At 43.8% G+C, this 18,641-nt stretch overlaps 1 protein-coding gene across 1 annotated transcript in view; it reads left to right on the top strand.

Annotated features, from left to right (window-relative positions):
* The window catches only part of ASCC1 (activating signal cointegrator 1 complex subunit 1), a 63,575-nt gene that overhangs the window by 16,346 nt on the left and 28,588 nt on the right, over window positions 1-18,641 (top strand). The window contains exons 5-7 of the mRNA XM_019538562.1: window positions 2,746-2,879; window positions 5,917-6,036; window positions 17,121-17,245. Of these exons, the coding sequence (XP_019394107.1) occupies window positions 2,746-2,879; window positions 5,917-6,036; window positions 17,121-17,245 (379 nt within the window). The remainder of the gene's footprint in view (window positions 1-2,745; window positions 2,880-5,916; window positions 6,037-17,120; window positions 17,246-18,641) is intronic.

Genomic DNA, 18,641 nt, shown 5'->3' with positions numbered 1-18,641 from the left:
TGTAAGGTAGACAAATGTTATGCCCTTTTTATTTGTAGGGAAACAAATTCACTGAAAAATGAAGAGAGTTCCCTTGGTTGATTAATTCTGAGAGCTATTGACAACTCTGGGCATAGAAACCAGGAGACTTAGCTCCTTATCTTCTTGTCTCTTAGTACTACACTATATACCTACCCTTACAACCCAAACGTGACTATGAGGTTTTCTTTGCTCTTTGGTAAAGTAACAAAGAGGTGAAGGTTGCTCTGGCCCACATCTTTTTTGAGTTTTTCTTTCTGGACACCAATTTGACTGCTTTCTCAATTGCACTGAATACGTTGTTGATCTCCACTGGTAGGACTGTCCTGAGACACAGGACTGATGGCATTGCTGAGTGCAGTTTTAAAAGAAAAATCAGTAAAATATGGAGGTATTTGGTGATTGCTAATAATAAACCATAAGCTGGAGGTCTGAACAAGAGGGTTAAAGGGTATGTACATTTAAGCACATAGCTTCTAGTTATGAAGGACTGTGAAGCTGGAGATAGCTGTTAGAAATGTTTTTTTGGAAAAAAAAAATCAGCTCTGTTACATCATCTGGTTTTCGAGGCAGATTTTAGGATTTGTGGCTAAGCAGTGTAGGAGGGGCCTAAGATCTATGGACTGCACATGGAAGATTGCTTAAGTTTGGGGCTACAAATTGGAGTTCATCCTTTCCTTTTAACATGGTAAATTTAGCATGTAATTCCTAGGTGATACATGACCACTGCCTGTGCATCCCCCAATATCTACTCGCATACCTTGAACAGTACTTGAAAGCTGAGCGGGGAAATATCTTCTTAGGCCAGTTATTATGTATAATACAAATTGCTCATTCTCTTGCTCTCCCTCCCCATGTTTCCCCACTGTTCAGTGAGATTAGAATAGTTTTTCTTCCCCTCAAACTTCTGGTGTCTCCTTCCTTGGAAGTTATTAAGAACAGTTTAGGCAGACATTTGGCAGGGATTGTTGAGTCAGATGATCCTGCCTGGAACAGGGGGCTGGACTAGACCAAGGTCATCACCTTGTGAGGTCCCTTCCAGCTGGATTTTCCTGTGATCCTATTTATCATGTTAATTTATAATAGGTTCATCTCTATGTTCTACAGAAATTAAAATGACTTCCTGATGAGTAAGTCAAGCCTACCCTCCATTTCTGTCATCTACTCCACTCACTGATGTGCAAAGTATCCTTTGGCTACAGACTCCATTAAAGAAGAACCCAAAGAAAACAACCAAGGCTTATAGAGCATCCCAAATATGCTTTAAAGCAGAGGGAGCAGTAGGGCCTGTGCTCAGTTTCATTGTGGTACTAGGCAGAATATGGAAAATTAGAAAGGAAGTCTGGGAGAAACAAAACTAAGTGGCTCCTGAACAGGAAATCACTCTTGGCCTGGACTTTTGAAGTGGTTATACATGTCAGTTTTCTTTTGTTGCAGGCCTACAGCATTGTGTTGAAATATGCAAAATGCTTTGGCATCAGCAAGTCAGGATTTTGGAATTAATTCAGCAATGAATTAATTAACAGTAGCACAAAGTGCTCCTTTTTCCCCCAGGGCCTGAGAGTGCTGCCTCCACAGTGCTATCAGGCTTTGCCAACTTCTGACTGATAGAGCAAGCTCTTGCATGGGATCATGTTGTTCTCTTACTGGTCATGGCACTGGTGCATACCCAAGTATGAAAAATTGCATGGTTTTTTAAATTGGATAGGATAAAAGCTGAGTAACGTGAGGATTGAGCCTCTGACTGAGCATTAAACGTGAAGGTTTCTTATTTCAAAATAATAGACTCTTTCATGGACCACATTTTTCATAGCAACTTTTTGATAGAAATATTTTGTTTGACCCTTCAGTGGCATGGCAAATATTGGCTTTAGTAGGATGGGCTTTTTAATTTTGAAAAGTAGAAACCACAACTGAATAGAAATAATTACTTCAGTGTATCATCTGTCATCCAAACAAAGCTTTCCTCAGGGTAACTTTGTGAAGAGAAGGCGTTCTGCCCACTGCTGATTGCAACCACTGCTTTGCATGGGAAAAATTCTGCTGCAGCTGCAGTACACAGTTCTGATTTCAAGGGGCTATTAAGCTTAATACATCTTTACAGGCTACAGATTAAATAGGAACAGGCAGAATGTAATTACCTAAGTTAGTATGAGCCCTGCTTCTGTCTCATGTCATGAGAGCTAGCTCAGTTCAGACAGGGTTCTGTTATGGTGGGGGAGAGAGGCTGTTTTGAGTATGCACATATTTACCACCACATTAGACCCTACCTTTCTTACACAACAGCTTTTTGTTTTGACTCTTGGCTCCAGACTATCTTGTTATTTAGATTTTTATTTTTAATTCTGTTTGAATGTATTGCTAATGACAGATGGCAGTTTGCGCATCATGGGGACTGAGGTCTGTCCCAGCAGGTAGAGTTTAAGATGAGCTTCTGCATGACTGCCAGTCTTCCTTTACCTTAACCTAGAGTGGTTGTCTGTAGGGGTGAAACCTGGTTTAGTTTCCATGGCCAATTCTTTACTGAGCATATGGTGGTGACTTTCTCATCAGCATTTGCCAGCTCACAAAGGCTATTAAACAACTCTCATTTTTTAATAACTCTTAGTTGCTACCAACTTAGGCTAGATTTGTCCCAGCAAATTAGAGAGTTAAAGTTTCCTGTGTGCACACCATTTTTCAGTTTCTTAAGTCATGCTAATTGCTCTTTGTTACCTTTCTCAAAAGGATCGTGGAGTTAGTAGCAGTTTGTTCCAGAACCCAGCAAAGCTCCATCTGACTCTTGGGACACTGGTACTGCTGAATGAGCGGGAGATACAGAAGGCTTGTGAAATCCTGCAGAGATGTAAAGAGGACTTTGAGTGAGTAAAATAACGGCAAGGTTGGCACTGGGCATGGTCACCAAGTTCAGATATTTGAAGAATCAAACTGGTTTTATGATAAAAGTACCTGTATTGCAGGGAAGAATGGCTCAATAATTTGGTGCAGTTCAGCACTGATTGATTTACCTCTGAGATTTAAAAAGATGCTGAAACATTTCAAACAAAAACAGCAAGATTACTTAGCTGTAAGCCAAGGCAAGAATTGTGTTTTGCAGTTAAGAGCAAACACTTAGGATTCTTAGTCTGTTACTAGAAACCTCTGCTAGCTCTTTCCTTTTCTCACAGCAGTGCCCATTATTTTTCTGTGAACAGTTTTTTTTTCTCTGCCTGCCACAAAAGCAGGAAGAACTCAGTTGCTTTAATGCTTTGTCTGCAGCACTCTCAAACAAATAGCCTCCCCTCTGCCTCAGAACAGATGCTAATACATCCCTGAAATGTGTTTCCTGACACAAGTGGTTCTGTGAGAAAATATTTAACACAGTATGAAATGTATAAGTAATCAGTATGGCATAAGAGTATTAATGCTCTAATAGTATTTCATCCCTAGTATAAATTCATATTTGATGGTTAACTCTAAACTTGGTCTAATAGGTGCTGTAATCAGATTATCTCAGTATAGTTCAGTAATATTAGCTAGCTGGGGGAGAGGGATAATTTTTTTTCCTTCTACACAATTTTTGTAAGGACTTTTGGCATATAGATTTTTTTGTTTTGTTTTGTTTTGGGGTTTTTTGGGTTTTTTTGGGTTTTTTTGTCATGACCGTATAGGAATTCACCAAGTAGATCCTTCTAATAGCTTTGGGAATTTTGTATGGCTAAATTTCTATTCTGCTTTAAAAAATGGAGGCTCTAGTCTTTTATATTTGACAGAAATAAAAGTTATATAATTAAATAATTGTGGACTTTTAGTGGAAGTTTTGTGAGTAGGAAGTTTTGGCATTACATCACAAGGGCTGCCATCTTTGTAAATAGGTCAGCTATGACAGAGAGACCCTTTTCTACAAATTATCATTGAATGGAAGAGCATACCAAATCAAATATTTTCTCTAAATTACTTTGCCCTACTATTACATACTTTTCCCGTCCCAATGAGATGAAGATTCTTTCCATCCTTCTCAGCCTCTTCAGAGGGAAGGCAGCAACCTCTGTGGAATAAATAAGTTTTACCTTCTTTATTGTTAAAAAGAATACGCTATTTCTTGTGTTTTGATAAGGCTTATAGATACTTAAAAATCACTTATTCACTATGGTTTAAATAATATTTTAAGTGCACTTTGAAATATTCTTATAATATTTTATTGATACATTAAAATGATAGCGGCTTTTCAAACCATACACCAGAATACAGAACAGTTTCCCTGTACATGATCTTTAAATGTATGGGAAACTGCATTTTAAATTTCTGTGTGAAATTAGATGACATGCAGAAGGCCATCCTTGAGGCCTGGTCATGATATCAGTGCCATTTAAAATTTAGGCTTTTTTAATTATAGCAACAGCTTATTTAAACAAAAAAATCAGTTGAACAAATTGAAGCTGTTTTATTTATCTTCTGCTAGTAAAATCCAAGTCATTAGCATTTGGATGAAATTAACATATTTTCTCACATACCACACACCCCTATCTATAATATGCCCCTCACTTTTTAAAGGCAGCCTGAAGAAAAAATAACTTCCTTTGTGGTAACTGAGTAGCAGAAGTTAAAGAGCCAAGTGTGCTTATGAGCTGTTGCTAGCTCTGCATGCTGAATGAGGTCTGTGGAATGACCTGATGTGGGAAGTTTGGGACCATTCACTGGGTCTGGCCATGAAGCCCTGTGTGCCAGCCTGATCTAGCATGTAGGGCCATGTCATGTGGCTGGGGGGCTTTCCATGGGTCCAGAAATTTGGTGTAGAGAAGTACTGGCAGCATGAATTGTTCTGGCTCCCAGGGCCAAATCTCAGGACTCTCAGGGATCCCTATTTCTCACACCTAACTCACACCTCAGTTTTCCACCAACTGGTTTTGTAGGAGAATATGGTATTTTGGAGAAAATTACAGAGTTGGATTGCGTGAAGCACCTAAAGAACCACATCATCCTATGAAGGGAAATTTCCCTATTTAGAAAAGAAAATAATTCTTGAATAGACATGAACATATATATAGATGTTTGAATTCTTGTAGGTGTGTGGGGGCTAATATATATTCTCTGTTTTCGGGAGTATTTTCTGAATTAATAAAAAATAGGTGGGATAGATAAAAGGATGCTATTTATTGGTCAAATATCTAATGCTCGAGTTTTCAGGCCCTAAAGGTCCCAAATTAAGTTGTTGAAGAACTACGCGCATTCATTTACAAAGAATGTGCTTATGGGTTTTTGGTTTTTTTGCAGGGGCATGGGGAACGGGGAGGCACAGTGGGGCCTACAGAGGCAAGTCAAGGCAATAATTTTACCTTATGGGCAGATGCAACTTTTAACTGATTTAAAAAGGGAGATGCGGGGAGCTGGCCCTCACATGCATTAGCTATTATGATGCAACTGTTATGTATGCATGTTGCTGATGCAAGTAAGCTAAATCCCTTGGAACTTTAACCTTGCATGAAACAGTGTTAAATTTTTGCTGTACCTGTATTGCTAATGGGAGCACAGTTATATCCTAACTGCTTATACCCATTTCATATGATATTGGTACAGTGGTTACATTTGTCTGTAACTTCTGATGCAGCATGTGCAACTGTGAAAGCTAACACTGCAGAGCAGCACATTTCCAGGTCCTAAGAGGGAAGCAAGCTATTATGTTCTTGGAACTTCAGTGAATATGAGGATGTGGCAAATTACATTTGATTTAGGCTAGGAATTTGGGGTTCAGCTAGCATTTTTACTAGTGCCTCTGCTTGACTTCTTCATGATCTGTGGGGTTTGCTAAAAAGTTGAATAAGTCTAAATGCACTAAAACCATGCATTCATCTAATTATGTTCACAATGTCTAAGGTGTTTCAGCTTGTTTTTTTTAAAGAGTGTATATTTTTTTTCCAGCAAAATTATTGGAGGCAAACCCCTCCCTGTGGAGATGACAGGGATAGAATACATGAATGATGACCCTGCCATGATGGATGTTCTTTATGCAAAAGTCTGCATGAAAGATAGATCAGACAAGTGAGTTCCCTGTGTTTTCCCTGTGTTTGTTCAACAGTAACGTGCAGCCAATATCCAAGGAAGCAATAAATTACTAAAGAAAATCTAGTCCTTTAAATTGGTAGGCACTGCCGGAGATCATCTAATTATCCAGAAGACGAAGTACTCCTCTCTCTAGCCCAGTTAAGTTAAAGCTGTGATATGTTTGCTCTTTACATCTATCTCTAGTGGTGTTGCTAAAAGATATCATTTTTTTTGTTATTCTTACTAGCTGAATAATCTAGTGGCAGAAGGCTAAGCTCATGCTCTTTCATATTAGTGATAAAAACTGTACTTTGTGTGCAAAATGATTAATTCCCTAATGTCCAGCTCCCAGTTTGTAAACTGGATCCAATCACATAAATGAATCTGTATGCTCTGACAAGTCCTGAAAATTTAAGTGGTATTAAAATGCAGTTATCTTGGTTACCCTTATGGTTGCGAAGAAGACCTGATAGGAGAGTTAGCCTCTGGGTTTGTAGGCAACCTGAAACATTGCCCTGAGCAGTGTGCAGTGTTCCTGTGCTTACTAGTGAGTAGGAAACCCTGAACCTTTCTGATAGAAGACCAAGTGTTATAATTTTTATTCATAGTGTCAATCATTTTAGCAAAAATAATTTCCTAACATGTTTGCCTGTTGTTGAGTGTAATGGCAAGGGCAGTGGTGCTGGGGACAGCCTTTCCCCTTGTGTTTTTAGAAGGGCATTATTGACCATGAAAGATCTCCTCAGTACTTTTCTTTCTCCAAATGTCTTGATCTACCCTCTCATTGAGTCTCTTCTAATACAGTATGGGAAAGACTCATAAGCTGTTGTGTTTCCCTGCCTTGTGGTTATGAGAGGAGCAGGGAGTAGAGAAGGTGTTTGTTTTCCATGTCCTTGAGGCAGCATCCCTTTGTCATCATTCCTTGTCACATTGTACAATGAGGAACTGAAATGGGGAGCTGGGAGAGAGAGACAGAAAGCAGTGCCTTGGAGAGAGGAGGAAGAAGTTAATTCTGAGCAATGGGTTCAACTGGGAAAAGAGGATCTGTTCTCAGAAATATCCCTTGCATAAGCAAATAGGGCTCCCTAAACTTTGCAAGGAAAATTACCCTTGGGTTTCAGATGAGAGACAGGACCTGGATGTGGGGGGTATAAGGTGTAAAGCTCAGAGTAGGAGACACTCTGAGTTGAGAGTAGCCCCTCTTTCAAATTTGAAGACTTGAAGTCAGTTGTGCCCCAAAAGAAGGGAGGGGAAAGGGAAAGAAAGTTACTAGTAGAAGTATAAACCAACAAGGAGACAGAAGGAAAATGACAAGAGAAATAAGGAATACTCCCATAGAAAGAGGAGAGGATAGGGGAACCAAAACAAAAATTGGTGGTACCCAAATGCCCTTCACTATATTTCAGCTGGTTGACTATGAGAACTGCTAAAAGGATAGTTATTGTCTGGAGTCTATCCCCTACTCTTGATCTTTGTCAGGGTCTGATAATTTTGGATTATATAGAAATTGATGCTTTGCTGTGCTAGAGAGTCTAAATTTACATTTGGAAATAAGCCTCTGACCTAAGTGTCTGCTAAAGAAATCCTTTAACATGCAAAGAGTGTAAAATGATGTCTGCCTGAGTCTGGAGACAGGTTGCAGTGGTACTGTCTGCCTGAGTCTGGAGACAGGTTGAAGTGATAGGTACAAACACTTCAGTCAAATAATTTAGATGTCAGTATTCTCTATTGCACTGAGGGCTCACTTAAGAGTAACACCTACCTGAAGTGATTGTTTGTAGGGACCTACTTAAATTGCCATGAGACAAAGGGTTTTTTGCAGCTTGATTGTGGTGGGCAGAGGCAATTTCTCAGATATTTTATGTCGGTCCCACCCCCCACTACTGATTGGTGGAGGGGTCCCAGCAGCCCCATTCCTTACTGTTGATTGGCCAAGATGCAAAACTGTATATTTAAATAGCAGATTCTGCAGAATATCATATAAATTGCCATATTATTGTAAATCCAAGTATTACATTTAAATATATTATGAATATAAATATATACACAATGTTAATTGTAACTTCATAATTTATTATTAGCATTCTACAAAAAGTTTAGAAATACTAACTAATGATAACCTTGATAGAAACAATTCTTGTTAATTGTTAAATACTACCATGCAGCATCCACTGGCAGTTGCAGCTGACATTCTTTGTCTCTGCGGTGTGAACACTTGTCTTATACACTGAGATTGCACATTCTGTGTCCACTGAATTGGTTGTAGTGCTAAGGCAGTGTTTTGCCAGGTTGTAGAGATGTGGAAACCAATCAGACACAGACTCCCAACACGCAGTCACAGTAAAAGTCATCAGGCATTTTTTGACAAAGTTTATATAAGCAGCACATTTGTTGTCATGTTCTTACTGCCGTCCAGGGATTGATTTAAGTAGCTGAGGATCAAAACTCAGAAAAGGCACTTGATATGGGTAAAAAATGTGAACAGCACTAAAAAAGGAGGCAGACAGTAGTTTAAATCAAGGTGGGTAGTGACTGTACTTGTAATACCAATTCACCTTGGCAGCAATTGCCTGAAACAGTTCTTGTCTCCACTGGTTTTCACTTCGACAGTTTGAAAGTTGTTGTGATGCCATGTCTTTGACCCAGCTTATCAAATCCATCAGTTTGTTGTTTACTTGGTGAATCAAAGCCTGCCAACTTTCAAACTATGTTAGAAGCTTCAGGAACCAGATTGCATTTTCAGCTACAAATTTACTTGATCTTTAATGTTGCCCTGTGTCCTGGGAGGCAAAGTAAGGCAGGGCACTTACCTGCAGCTCGGGACGGAGCGCATGTGGAGTGGAGAGAGGAACCCATGCAGCTTGTTAGCTGCCTCTTTTGTACAGCTGTAGCTGGCTGGTGAAGTCAGCATCAGACGCCGGCCGACGAAAATAAAAATGGCGGCCACTGCTGTGGAGGGGGCAGGTAGCCAGGAAACAAAGCTGCAGCTGATGCCGGTGGCAGGGTGGGCTCCATGAACAGACCCCAAGGAGACCAACAAGCCGCAGGTAACACTGGCTGGGGGAGAGGACCACCCTGTTGAAGACCCCTGCCGCACAATGGAGGAGCGACTGGCTGGCTGAGTGAAGGGAGAGTGGAAGCGGCCCCCTAGAGTGCAGCAGGACCCAAGTGGGAGTGCCAGGATGGTGGGGCACAGAAGACGACATGCCCAAGAGGCAAAGACCCAGGGACAGCCCTGAAGGGGGTTGCAGTCAGGGCGGGGATTGCCACCAGGGCCCGGGATGTTAAGCAATGGATCGGAGCTAGTCCAGGGAGCGACAAACAGAGTGTAGAGTCATCCCTCCCCTTTAAGGGTCCAGGGACAGGGAATAGGTGGCGGGTTGGTGGAGATGTATTGGTTTTGTTTTGGACAACCCCGAGCTAGGGGGCAGAGGCTATAGGGGTGCGCCCTCATGGTGGGGCTGCAGGGAAGCTTCGGTAGGGGCAATAGTGGGGAAGGGTCCTCATGGGATGGGATTGAGGAGTGAAGCACTGCAGGAGCTAGCTCGCAGGGCGAGCAGAGCCTCCCGCCATTGGCTTTGGGATGCAGAGCGGCAGACGTGATCTGTGGGGAAGGCTGCAGATAACAACGAGACGGTCCACCGAAGGTGGTGTGAGGCCGGGATGTAGGGGTGACGGAGCCCTGTGAGCAACCGTCGGGCTTAGCCCAGGCCACTGAGGGACCCACTAACTAACCCCGCCAACTGGGGAACACCAAGACATGGCAGGTGAGAATGGGGTCTGTGACGCAGGAGGAAAGAACTACCTCAATGACAAACCAGCCCGGAAGGAATGGGACATCCTCCAAGAGACCACAGTTGCCCAAGAGCAGCTAATTGAAGCCCGGCGGTTGCACCCTGTTTTAAGAGATCGTGTAGTTCAAGCATGCACTGTATTCTGGGTGTGATTTCAAGCTCAGTCGTCATGGTAATGAACTACATTAAACCACAAATTCTACCTTATGAGCACTGGTTCTGGTGGAAGTGACACAGTTGGATTTAGATCCCTATTTTGATTGTCAGTGAATTCCCTGTATCCAAGTTTATGGCCTGGACAATGTTTGAATGCTTTTTTAAAAGAGGAAACCAGTCTATCCACATAAGGAAAATGCGTGCGCCAGATATCACTTAGTAAAGAAAGAATGTGTATATTGCAGGTAACATGAATTTGTGTTGGGCAGCATTCTGGAGAGTGCATCAGAGAAAGCTTTGCACATATATGCATTGAATTACCAGAAAGAAATGCTGAGATCTTGTTAAATTCTAAGCCATAGTTTATAATAGCCTTTACTACAGCTTGTTACAGTTGAAATATTTACAGAAACAAGTTGAACTGGTTCTATTTGAAAAAGACAGGTCTGGGTCTTCTATCTCCCAAGTACAAATAAAATGTGGAGAACATAGTTATCCTGGGCATCTGTTGTTTTGTCTGCTACAATCAACACCTGATTTTTATTTTGCCAGTTCAGATTTTGCAGACTAAGCGTAGATAATCATGGCAAAGTTTGTTTGCACATGGGAAACTTCCAGCATTTGACACATGCTTGTTCAAGTAGTCCCTTAATTTTGGGTTATTAGTTTTTTCCAGAGGTATGTTGGCAGCCATGAATGTCTCCACTAGCTTGGAAGTAGCTTCTCTTCTTGTTAAATTGCTTTCAGTGGTTCTTTTAAACATTGAGCACATCGTTATTTGTTTCTTGCTCTTTCAGCCTCTCCAGAAGTCTTTCACTTTGTATGCAATTTGGACTCTAAATGCTTTTTCTCAATTCATCCAAAGTCATGTTGCAAGATTAATAAAACAGTTTACCATCATGAGATGCAATCATAGAATCATAGAAGTAGGGTCAGAAGGGACCTTGTAGATCTTCAAGCCCGATCCCCCGCCTGGGCGGGAGAAAAAGACTCGACTCAAATGAGTCCAGCCAGGTTCAAATGATTCCAGCCGGGGGGGTGCATTATATGATCCTGAGATGAAATATATTTTGCTATTTTGGATTTCTTTTCACTCATCTTCAGACAGTGGCATTGCTGCATTGCATCTAGCTTCTTAAAAAATGGCACCAAAACACTTTTGCTTTCCTGACTGGTGCCTTTACTTAGTTCAGTGGTCTCCAACCTTTTTAAATAGGAGATCACTTTTGGAATTTAAAAGCAACCCAAGATCTACCCTCCTTCCCACCCAGCAGGTAAGTCTGTGGGGAGGGAATGGGGGGCAGATTGAGGAGGAAGAAGATACAATTATTTGGGGGCATGCCACCCCCAGTAAGTAAGTCTGTGGGCAGAGGGGGAAGGTCTCCACCCCCCCGCAGTGGCAGTGAGGGAAGGAGGGGAGTGGAGCAGGGGCAGGCCCTGCACAGCTGGGGCCAGGCATGGGATGGAGCTATAAGCAGCTCATCCAGAGGGTGCACAGCTCGGGAGGGCATGGGGGGTGAGGCATGTGCCCCCAGATCCGCACGTGTGGTGACGCGGGCTGCAGCTGTGGGTTGATGCCAGGCTCTTCCTGGCAGGGGTGCTGAGCCATGTTGTGCTTGGGTTGGGTGGTGCCAACGGTGGCACTGGGAACGAGGCTACAGGGGTGCTGTAGCCACCTGAAAATTTGCCATAGTACCCCGTCCCCCCTTGCAGTGCTGCCACTGTCCGCCTTGAGTGTAGCACAGCCCAACCCCTGCCAGGAACAGCCCAGCGCAGCCTTCCCCTCCCCTCCCCCTGCCCCTTCCCTATGTGCAGATCCTGGGCACATGGCCCCTTTGGCCTCGAGGGAGGGGAAAGCTGCACTGGGCTGTTTCTGGCAGGGGTTGGGCTGTGCTGTGCTTCGGGCTGGCAGCAGTGGCACTGGTAGAGGTTTGGGGGGGCTATGGCAAATTTTCAGGTGGCTGCAGACTCTGTGTAGTCCTGCTGCCAGCGCTGCTGCCACCCAGCCCAGCCCAAGTGCAGTGCAGCCCAGCACCCCTGCCATGAAGAGCCTGCCTCTAGCCTGCAGCTGCAGCCCACCCCACGTTCAGATCCGGAGGCACATGCCCTCTGGACAAGCCACTCATGGTTCCGTCCCATGCCCAGCCCATGCCCAAGTAAAGAGCCCTTGGCACTAAGGAGATGCCTACTCCTGTCTGAGCTGGGCCCACCCCTGCTCCATCCCCACTTTCTCCCTCACTGCTGCTGCAGCCACCTGCATTGCTCGATGTTCGGGGCAGGGGGGGCATGTGCCCGTCTCCCATCTGTGCACGGCGGAGGTGGCTGCCTTTGCTGTCTGGGCTTTGTGCCCTGAGCCCTGCTGCAGCTGGCATGGGAGTGGCTGGATGCCACATGTGTCCTGCTCCTGGGTTGTGCCATGCCTGCATGTGGTCAGCTGCTGCAGGGCTCGAGGTACAACAGGGAGCAGCAGCCACCTCTGCCCTGCACAGAGATGGGGGGCATGTGCCCCTAGGGCCCCTGCCATGGGGTGTGCCTAGTAGTGGGACGCCCCTCCCCCTGTGCCCCTGGATGAGTCCCTCAGGTTCTAATCCTCCATGATCTGGCCGGGCTCTGGGGCCCCACTCACCTTCCCCTGCTCCTGGTTGATCCACACTGTCCATCCCTTACTGCAGGGACCTCAGTCTGTTCCCTGCCCCACAGACTGACCTGCTGCACCAAGCCCCCCCCCCAGCCCAGGATCAACCAAAAGAGACTCCCTGATCGACCAGTCAATCGGGATCAACTGGTTGAGGACCACTGACTTAGTATGTTACAGCCTTTTAGTAGCTCTCACTCAGATCACATGCTCTATGGCTGCAGTGATTGCCATGCTTTCTTTCTATTCTGGTAAACATTTTTGGGGGTGTTGATTCTGTAGGAAATCTATGGTCAATGCCATTTTTCATGGAGATTGCCATTTTTCACAGATTCTGGAAAAATCGTGAAATAGTGATATAGTAAGTCCCTAATTATTTGTCACTTCTTGGCTCTAGTGTGAGACAGCGAGTTGGCTGCAGGGAAACAGTGGAGCACCATCTTCTAAAGGGCTGGTGGCTGAGAAGAGAAACTGAAAATCACCTGCCTCTTCTTCAAAAAAAGGAGTAATCAGAAAGAAGTTTTGTCCCCTTTCCAACACAGACTCCTGTTTTGTCAGCATTACAAAGTTCTGCTGACACCCCTTTGCCAATTGAGGGTGGGAAAAGATCACACGGAGACTTCTGCTGGCAGAGCTGCTGACCTTTGAGGGAGCTGGTATGATTCTCAAAGCCTGAAAACTTCTGTCTGCAGAGCTGCATCTACACAGGGGGTCTGCTGCTGTTGCTATGGCAGCAGCAACCCCATAGTGTAGAGTAAGTCTCAGTTACCGCTCTTAAAAGCCAAACACTTCTATGGTGGCTTCTTTGGTGCTCAAAGGTCTTTACTGTGAAGAATTCCAGTGTCCCAAAAGTCTTTTTATTTTTGTATTATGTGATGGTTCCAATTTTGGCCTGTGGCCCCTAATTAAAAAAGCAGTCTATCTCTGTTCACAGAATTGATACCATTACTGCAGTGCAACTCCTAATCTGATGGCAAAAGCCAGGTGAAACATTTAGCTTTTACGGGAGGAAGGGAAGAATGGTAGCTTATTTTCAGTTTAGATTCCCAAATCTTCCCTACGTTTTCTTTTTCATCTTATAACTCCAGTGAGTGATTTGTTGTCCAAATGGGAACCATTGAGGAGGAGCAAATGCAAGTTCTTCCAAATACCTCATCATTTGCTCTATGATCTTTATAAAGATTGCTGCTGAATAATTCAAGCCACGCCTCCTCTACTAAGACCAGGGATGCTGATTCAGTGATATGACTTGACATCTGCTCAAAGAAATGGGAGCAAATGACAGTAGAATGGTGTATTATTTCACAGCTGCAAGACTAGTACTGGAAGAGAGATGTAATGAAAATGGTGTCCACAAGGCTTACTGTGTCATGTACTGTACTAGACCAGGTGCAGGGTTGCCAACTATCCATTAATTTGTAGACAGACCATACAAAAACAAGCCTAAAAATGCCTCCCAGTAAAGTCCTGTAAAAAATTGAGTCACTGTAAAAACATTAGCCAGGTGGGGCTTAACTGAAGATCCCGTGTCAGAGGCAATCACTGAAGGACACACAGAGCAGAGCAGTACTATCTGATGACTGAGCAAGAGCACAGCAACCTGCAGGAAGCATTCTCTCAGGGCTTTGTAGTCCATAGCACCTCCCCTCCAGCAACGTGCTGCTGTTGTTTCTAAGTCCCTGCTTGTAATACTGTTGTGAGTAGGCAGACTGTAATCCTTCTCTGGAGGTCATGTTGGCACAGGGTAGTGGGACCAACAACGGTAGTGCTGGAAAATGGGCTAGGGCAGGCAGCACAGTGTAGGGTGCAGTCAGGGAGATCAGGGTGTTGGAGTAAATAGAGGGCCTGTGGGATGAGAGCAGCAATGTGTAAACCTAGTGCTCTAGTCAAGTAGGGTTGCCAACTCTTAAGAATTTTTTTTTACTTGTCTACTATTTTGAGTGGCAACCACATTTTTTCACTATGGTTGTTGTTAAACCCTAAATCTAAACTTGCCTTTATCCAGGGTCTGGCAGGTGGCCCTTATGTATGGCAGGAGAATATTGTGTAAAACATATCAGTACAAAAGTTTGGTCATCAGTAAAAAGTTTACAGATTATCAGTAAAAATAAATTGAATTGGATTGGCAACCCTGGTCAAACCATTAATCAAAGTTTAGTACTTTGCCTCTTGCAAGGCCCAATATGTACTACACTAGGGGAGAACATACCATATTCTTCCATCCTGTATAAGACACCTGTCCAACTGTATGGGGCTGTGGAAAGCAGTGTGCTGGGTAGAGGTCCTTCCTGGTCTTGCATGCTCTGGATTAGATTAAGCTATAAAGCAGTAGCTTTGATTTACCTTATTGTATCTTGAATAACTGTAGGTGGTGTTAGGAGATGGTGAGACCTTCTGCACGTATAATGGCTCAGACTGAGAAAAAAATCATGCTCTGGTGACTCCCACATGGCAAAAATACCCATTATAATTAATTCTAATTTGTTTTATTTCCTTGATTAACTTTATAATGTAATAAAGAACCATTTTCACTCGAGCTATTCTCTGTTAATTTGTTTTAGTATCATCTGTAATGATATTCATTTAATCTTAGTCAGTGCTAATTTTAAAAACCAGTGATGTAAAGCCAGAAAGTAAGTGGTAAAAAACCATGACAGTCAGTTTGTGGGTCCTGAAATAATCACATGCCTGTTGGAAGCCTATATGGGGCAGCATAAAGTCAATATGTTTTATAGTTAGCTTTTGGGAGCTCACCAAGCTAGTTATATCAGAGTTGGTTCTAACACTGCTCTGTCTCTGCCTTTCTGCCTGGAATTAAGAAACCAATGTGGTAGTGGTGTCTGTTGAAATAGTGAGAAGTATCCTATGAATAGGGTGACAGTTTGGCCGGGACAGTCTCAGACTCCATAGGCTGGTTGGTCAAAAGTCCTGGGCTGGAGTCCAGCAGGGAGGCAGAGTGGCATGGTGGATCAGGTGGGCAGGCACCTCTGCAGCCATGCAGGAGCAAGGAATGTAGGAACCTTGGATATGGCATCTCAGATAGGGTGACCGTATGTCCATCTACCTTGCTTCTGCACAGTGGCAGTGGTGCCTGCCTGCCTGTATCCACCCCCTCACTGGACTGTGGCTCAGGACTTTTGACCAAACAGCCAGGACAACCTATGGAATCCAGGACTGTCCTGGCCAAACTGGGCTATATGGACACCCTACTTATGAACTGTATAAACATGGTGCAAGATGGCTTAAAATCTGTTGTATTTAGCAGGCTTATCTCTTGCTTTAATGGATAGGAACTGGTGTTCAATTGAACACATGCTGCTTTTGATGTAATGAGGCATAGGTTTAGAAGTTTGTTATCCTCTAACATGCAAACTTAGGCCCAGAGCCACAAAAAAGAGATAAGCACCTAATGTGGGACTTGGACTGAATTTAGCTGGCTTACTCCAAGAGTTTGACTCTTAAAACCCACACTCTTCAGCACCTAAGTTTTTATCCTAGATGGTTAAAGTTACAACCTAAAGTTGTCTCCATCTTGGCAGGTCTGAGAAACTCAGAGCTTATCTCGGACATAAGCCTTCTAAAGGGCTTAATCCAGTAGATGTGCTCTGAGCATGCCCAGTGTGCAGAGACAGGATTCAGATCTCTACAGAACAATGACCACAGCAACTTGCATTCAAAACACAGCCACTGGAGGAGTCATCAGCAGTGATGGTGCCCATTCCTCCTATGCAATAGCTCACTCAGGGTCCAGAGCACTTGCCCAGAAAGTGGGAAACCCATTTTTATCCCTTTCTCAGCCTGAGAGGATTAAAAAATCTGTCCCTGATTTTCCTCAAAGAGTGGATTAGTCACCAGGGCTATTCTGGGGTGCCACTGACCATCCCTCCTATTGAACTGTGCCACTAAGCAAAAAAAAAAAAAATATTCTTTAGCCCAGTTGAAAGGAGCACAACTCTCTAGTCTAGTGCTAATGACACCTACTTGGAAGAGGGAAGACTTGGGTTCTAGTCTTGAATCTAATGTCAAGTTTCCACACGGTTCTTTAACAGTGGTTAGATAAAAAATATACCCCAGGATCCAGGTTTTTATGTCTCTTTTTTGAGGTATTCCTGTAAGCTGAGTAGTATGTTTATACGGCAAGAAAAAAATGCATTCTTCAAACTCCAATAAAATCTACCTCGTCAAATTGCATAAACGTCCTGTTATTTTACATTTAAATACATATTTGCAACTTGTGTTTTCCAGGAACCTTTGCAAATGACCAGAGCATTTTACATTACAACAGGTATGAGTGACAGCATTTTCATAGTCTGCTGTCTTTTTATTGGAATAGTATTGAGACTTTGCATATATGCAGACAGTGTTTCGTGCAGACTACCTTATCTGCAAACCCCCTGCCAAAAGTTGGCAAAGCAAGTGCGTTACCTCCTTGACTTGTATTGCTTTGTTCCTCATTTTTTTTCTTTCTATTTCCTCCACCCCTTTCCCCTCCCCAGACTGCAGGTTATAGCTGATAGACTGATGGAACACTTTGTGAGCTCTGGGCTGATGATCAAAGAGTGGGATAGAGTAAAACTCCATGCTACTGTCATGAACACTCTCTTTAGGAAAGACCCAAATGGTAGGTATCTGCAGAACCTTTCTTGAAACTTTGTGAACTACAGCTGTACTTCTGAATAGGAAATGCTCTTCTCCCTGAGATTATTTGTGTCTGAATTGTTACTGTGATTTGGTTAGCATTCATTTGATCTCGGTCAGATGATAACAAATTTGAGCCTCACTTCAGGTTTTGGAATCCAAGTTTTCATTTACGTATAGTAATAACAGGTGTGTTGGCCATGAGGGATCTTTATGTGCACATATGAAGTTAAAAGATGGTTCTGTTTAATCAAACTATGGATTATTTTTTTAAACTAGTACACAATATCTTTATCAGTATTCTCTGATATCCAGGACTGAATATGAGTGCCTATTTAGTGCATATTCATTGCTCTGCTAAAATGTTTCTGCATGAACAGCAACATTTTTCATCTAACTCTCAGGGGTGCTCAACCTCTGGCCTGCAGGCCAGATGCAGTTCGTGGAGCCATAGGTATCTGACTTGCAGGTCTCCCTATGGATTGGGAAATATGGCAGCAGGGGAGCAATGGCAATAAATATGGCCACCGCCCCCCACTGCCAAATTCCCCAATTCTGAATCCTGCACAGCAGTTTGAGGTCAGGTCACATCCCCTTTCCCTCACCCCCACAGCTGAATGAGGCCAAACCATGCTGCCTTTCCCTGTGGCTCTGGGTTGGCTCAAGCCCTCTTCCTCCTTCATGTGCCCCCCTGCAGGGCCAGGTCAAGCCCTCTTCCCCATGTGAGGTTGGATTGGAGCTGGGCCATGCCACTTTACGCTGTGGTCTAGGTCATGCTCTCTCTTACACTCTGGGGCCAGGTTTGAGCTGGGATGTCCCCAGCTCCCCACTCCATGGCCATATGAGACTGCCACAACTGCTGTGTGCCAGATCGGGACCATCAGCCAGATTAGGCTCATAGTTTCATAGTTAGTAGGGTCGGAAGGGACCTGAGCAGACCATCAAGTCTGACCCCCTGCCATGAAAGGAAAGAGTACTGGGGTCAAACGACCCCAGCAAGGTGATTGTAAAGCCTTGTCTTATAGACCCCCAGGGTAGGACCCAGCACCACTTTGCTTGGAAGTTAGTTCCAGATTCTAGCTGCCCTGACCGTGAAGTAGTGCCTCCTGATATCTAGCCTAAATCTCCGCTCTGCCAGCTTGTGACCGTTATTCCTGGTCACTCCTGGTAGTGCTCAGAGAAACAGGGTCTCCCTCAATGCCTGCTGGTTTCCCCCTGACTAGTTTGTACCAGGCCACTAGATCCCCCCTCAGCCATCTCTTGCGGAGGCTGAACAGGTTCAGGTCCCATAGCCTCTCCTCGTAGGGCCCGCCCTGCTGAATCCTGATCACGTGGGTGGCCCTCCTCTGGACCCTCTCCATGTTGTCCACATCCCTCTT

The sequence above is a fragment of the Crocodylus porosus genome, unplaced genomic scaffold (genome assembly GCF_001723895.1).
Source record: "Crocodylus porosus isolate Cpor-Errol unplaced genomic scaffold, CroPor_comp1, whole genome shotgun sequence".
NCBI lineage: Eukaryota > Metazoa > Chordata > Crocodylia > Crocodylidae > Crocodylus > Crocodylus porosus.
This window is presented reverse-complemented; position numbering and strand designations above follow the sequence as displayed.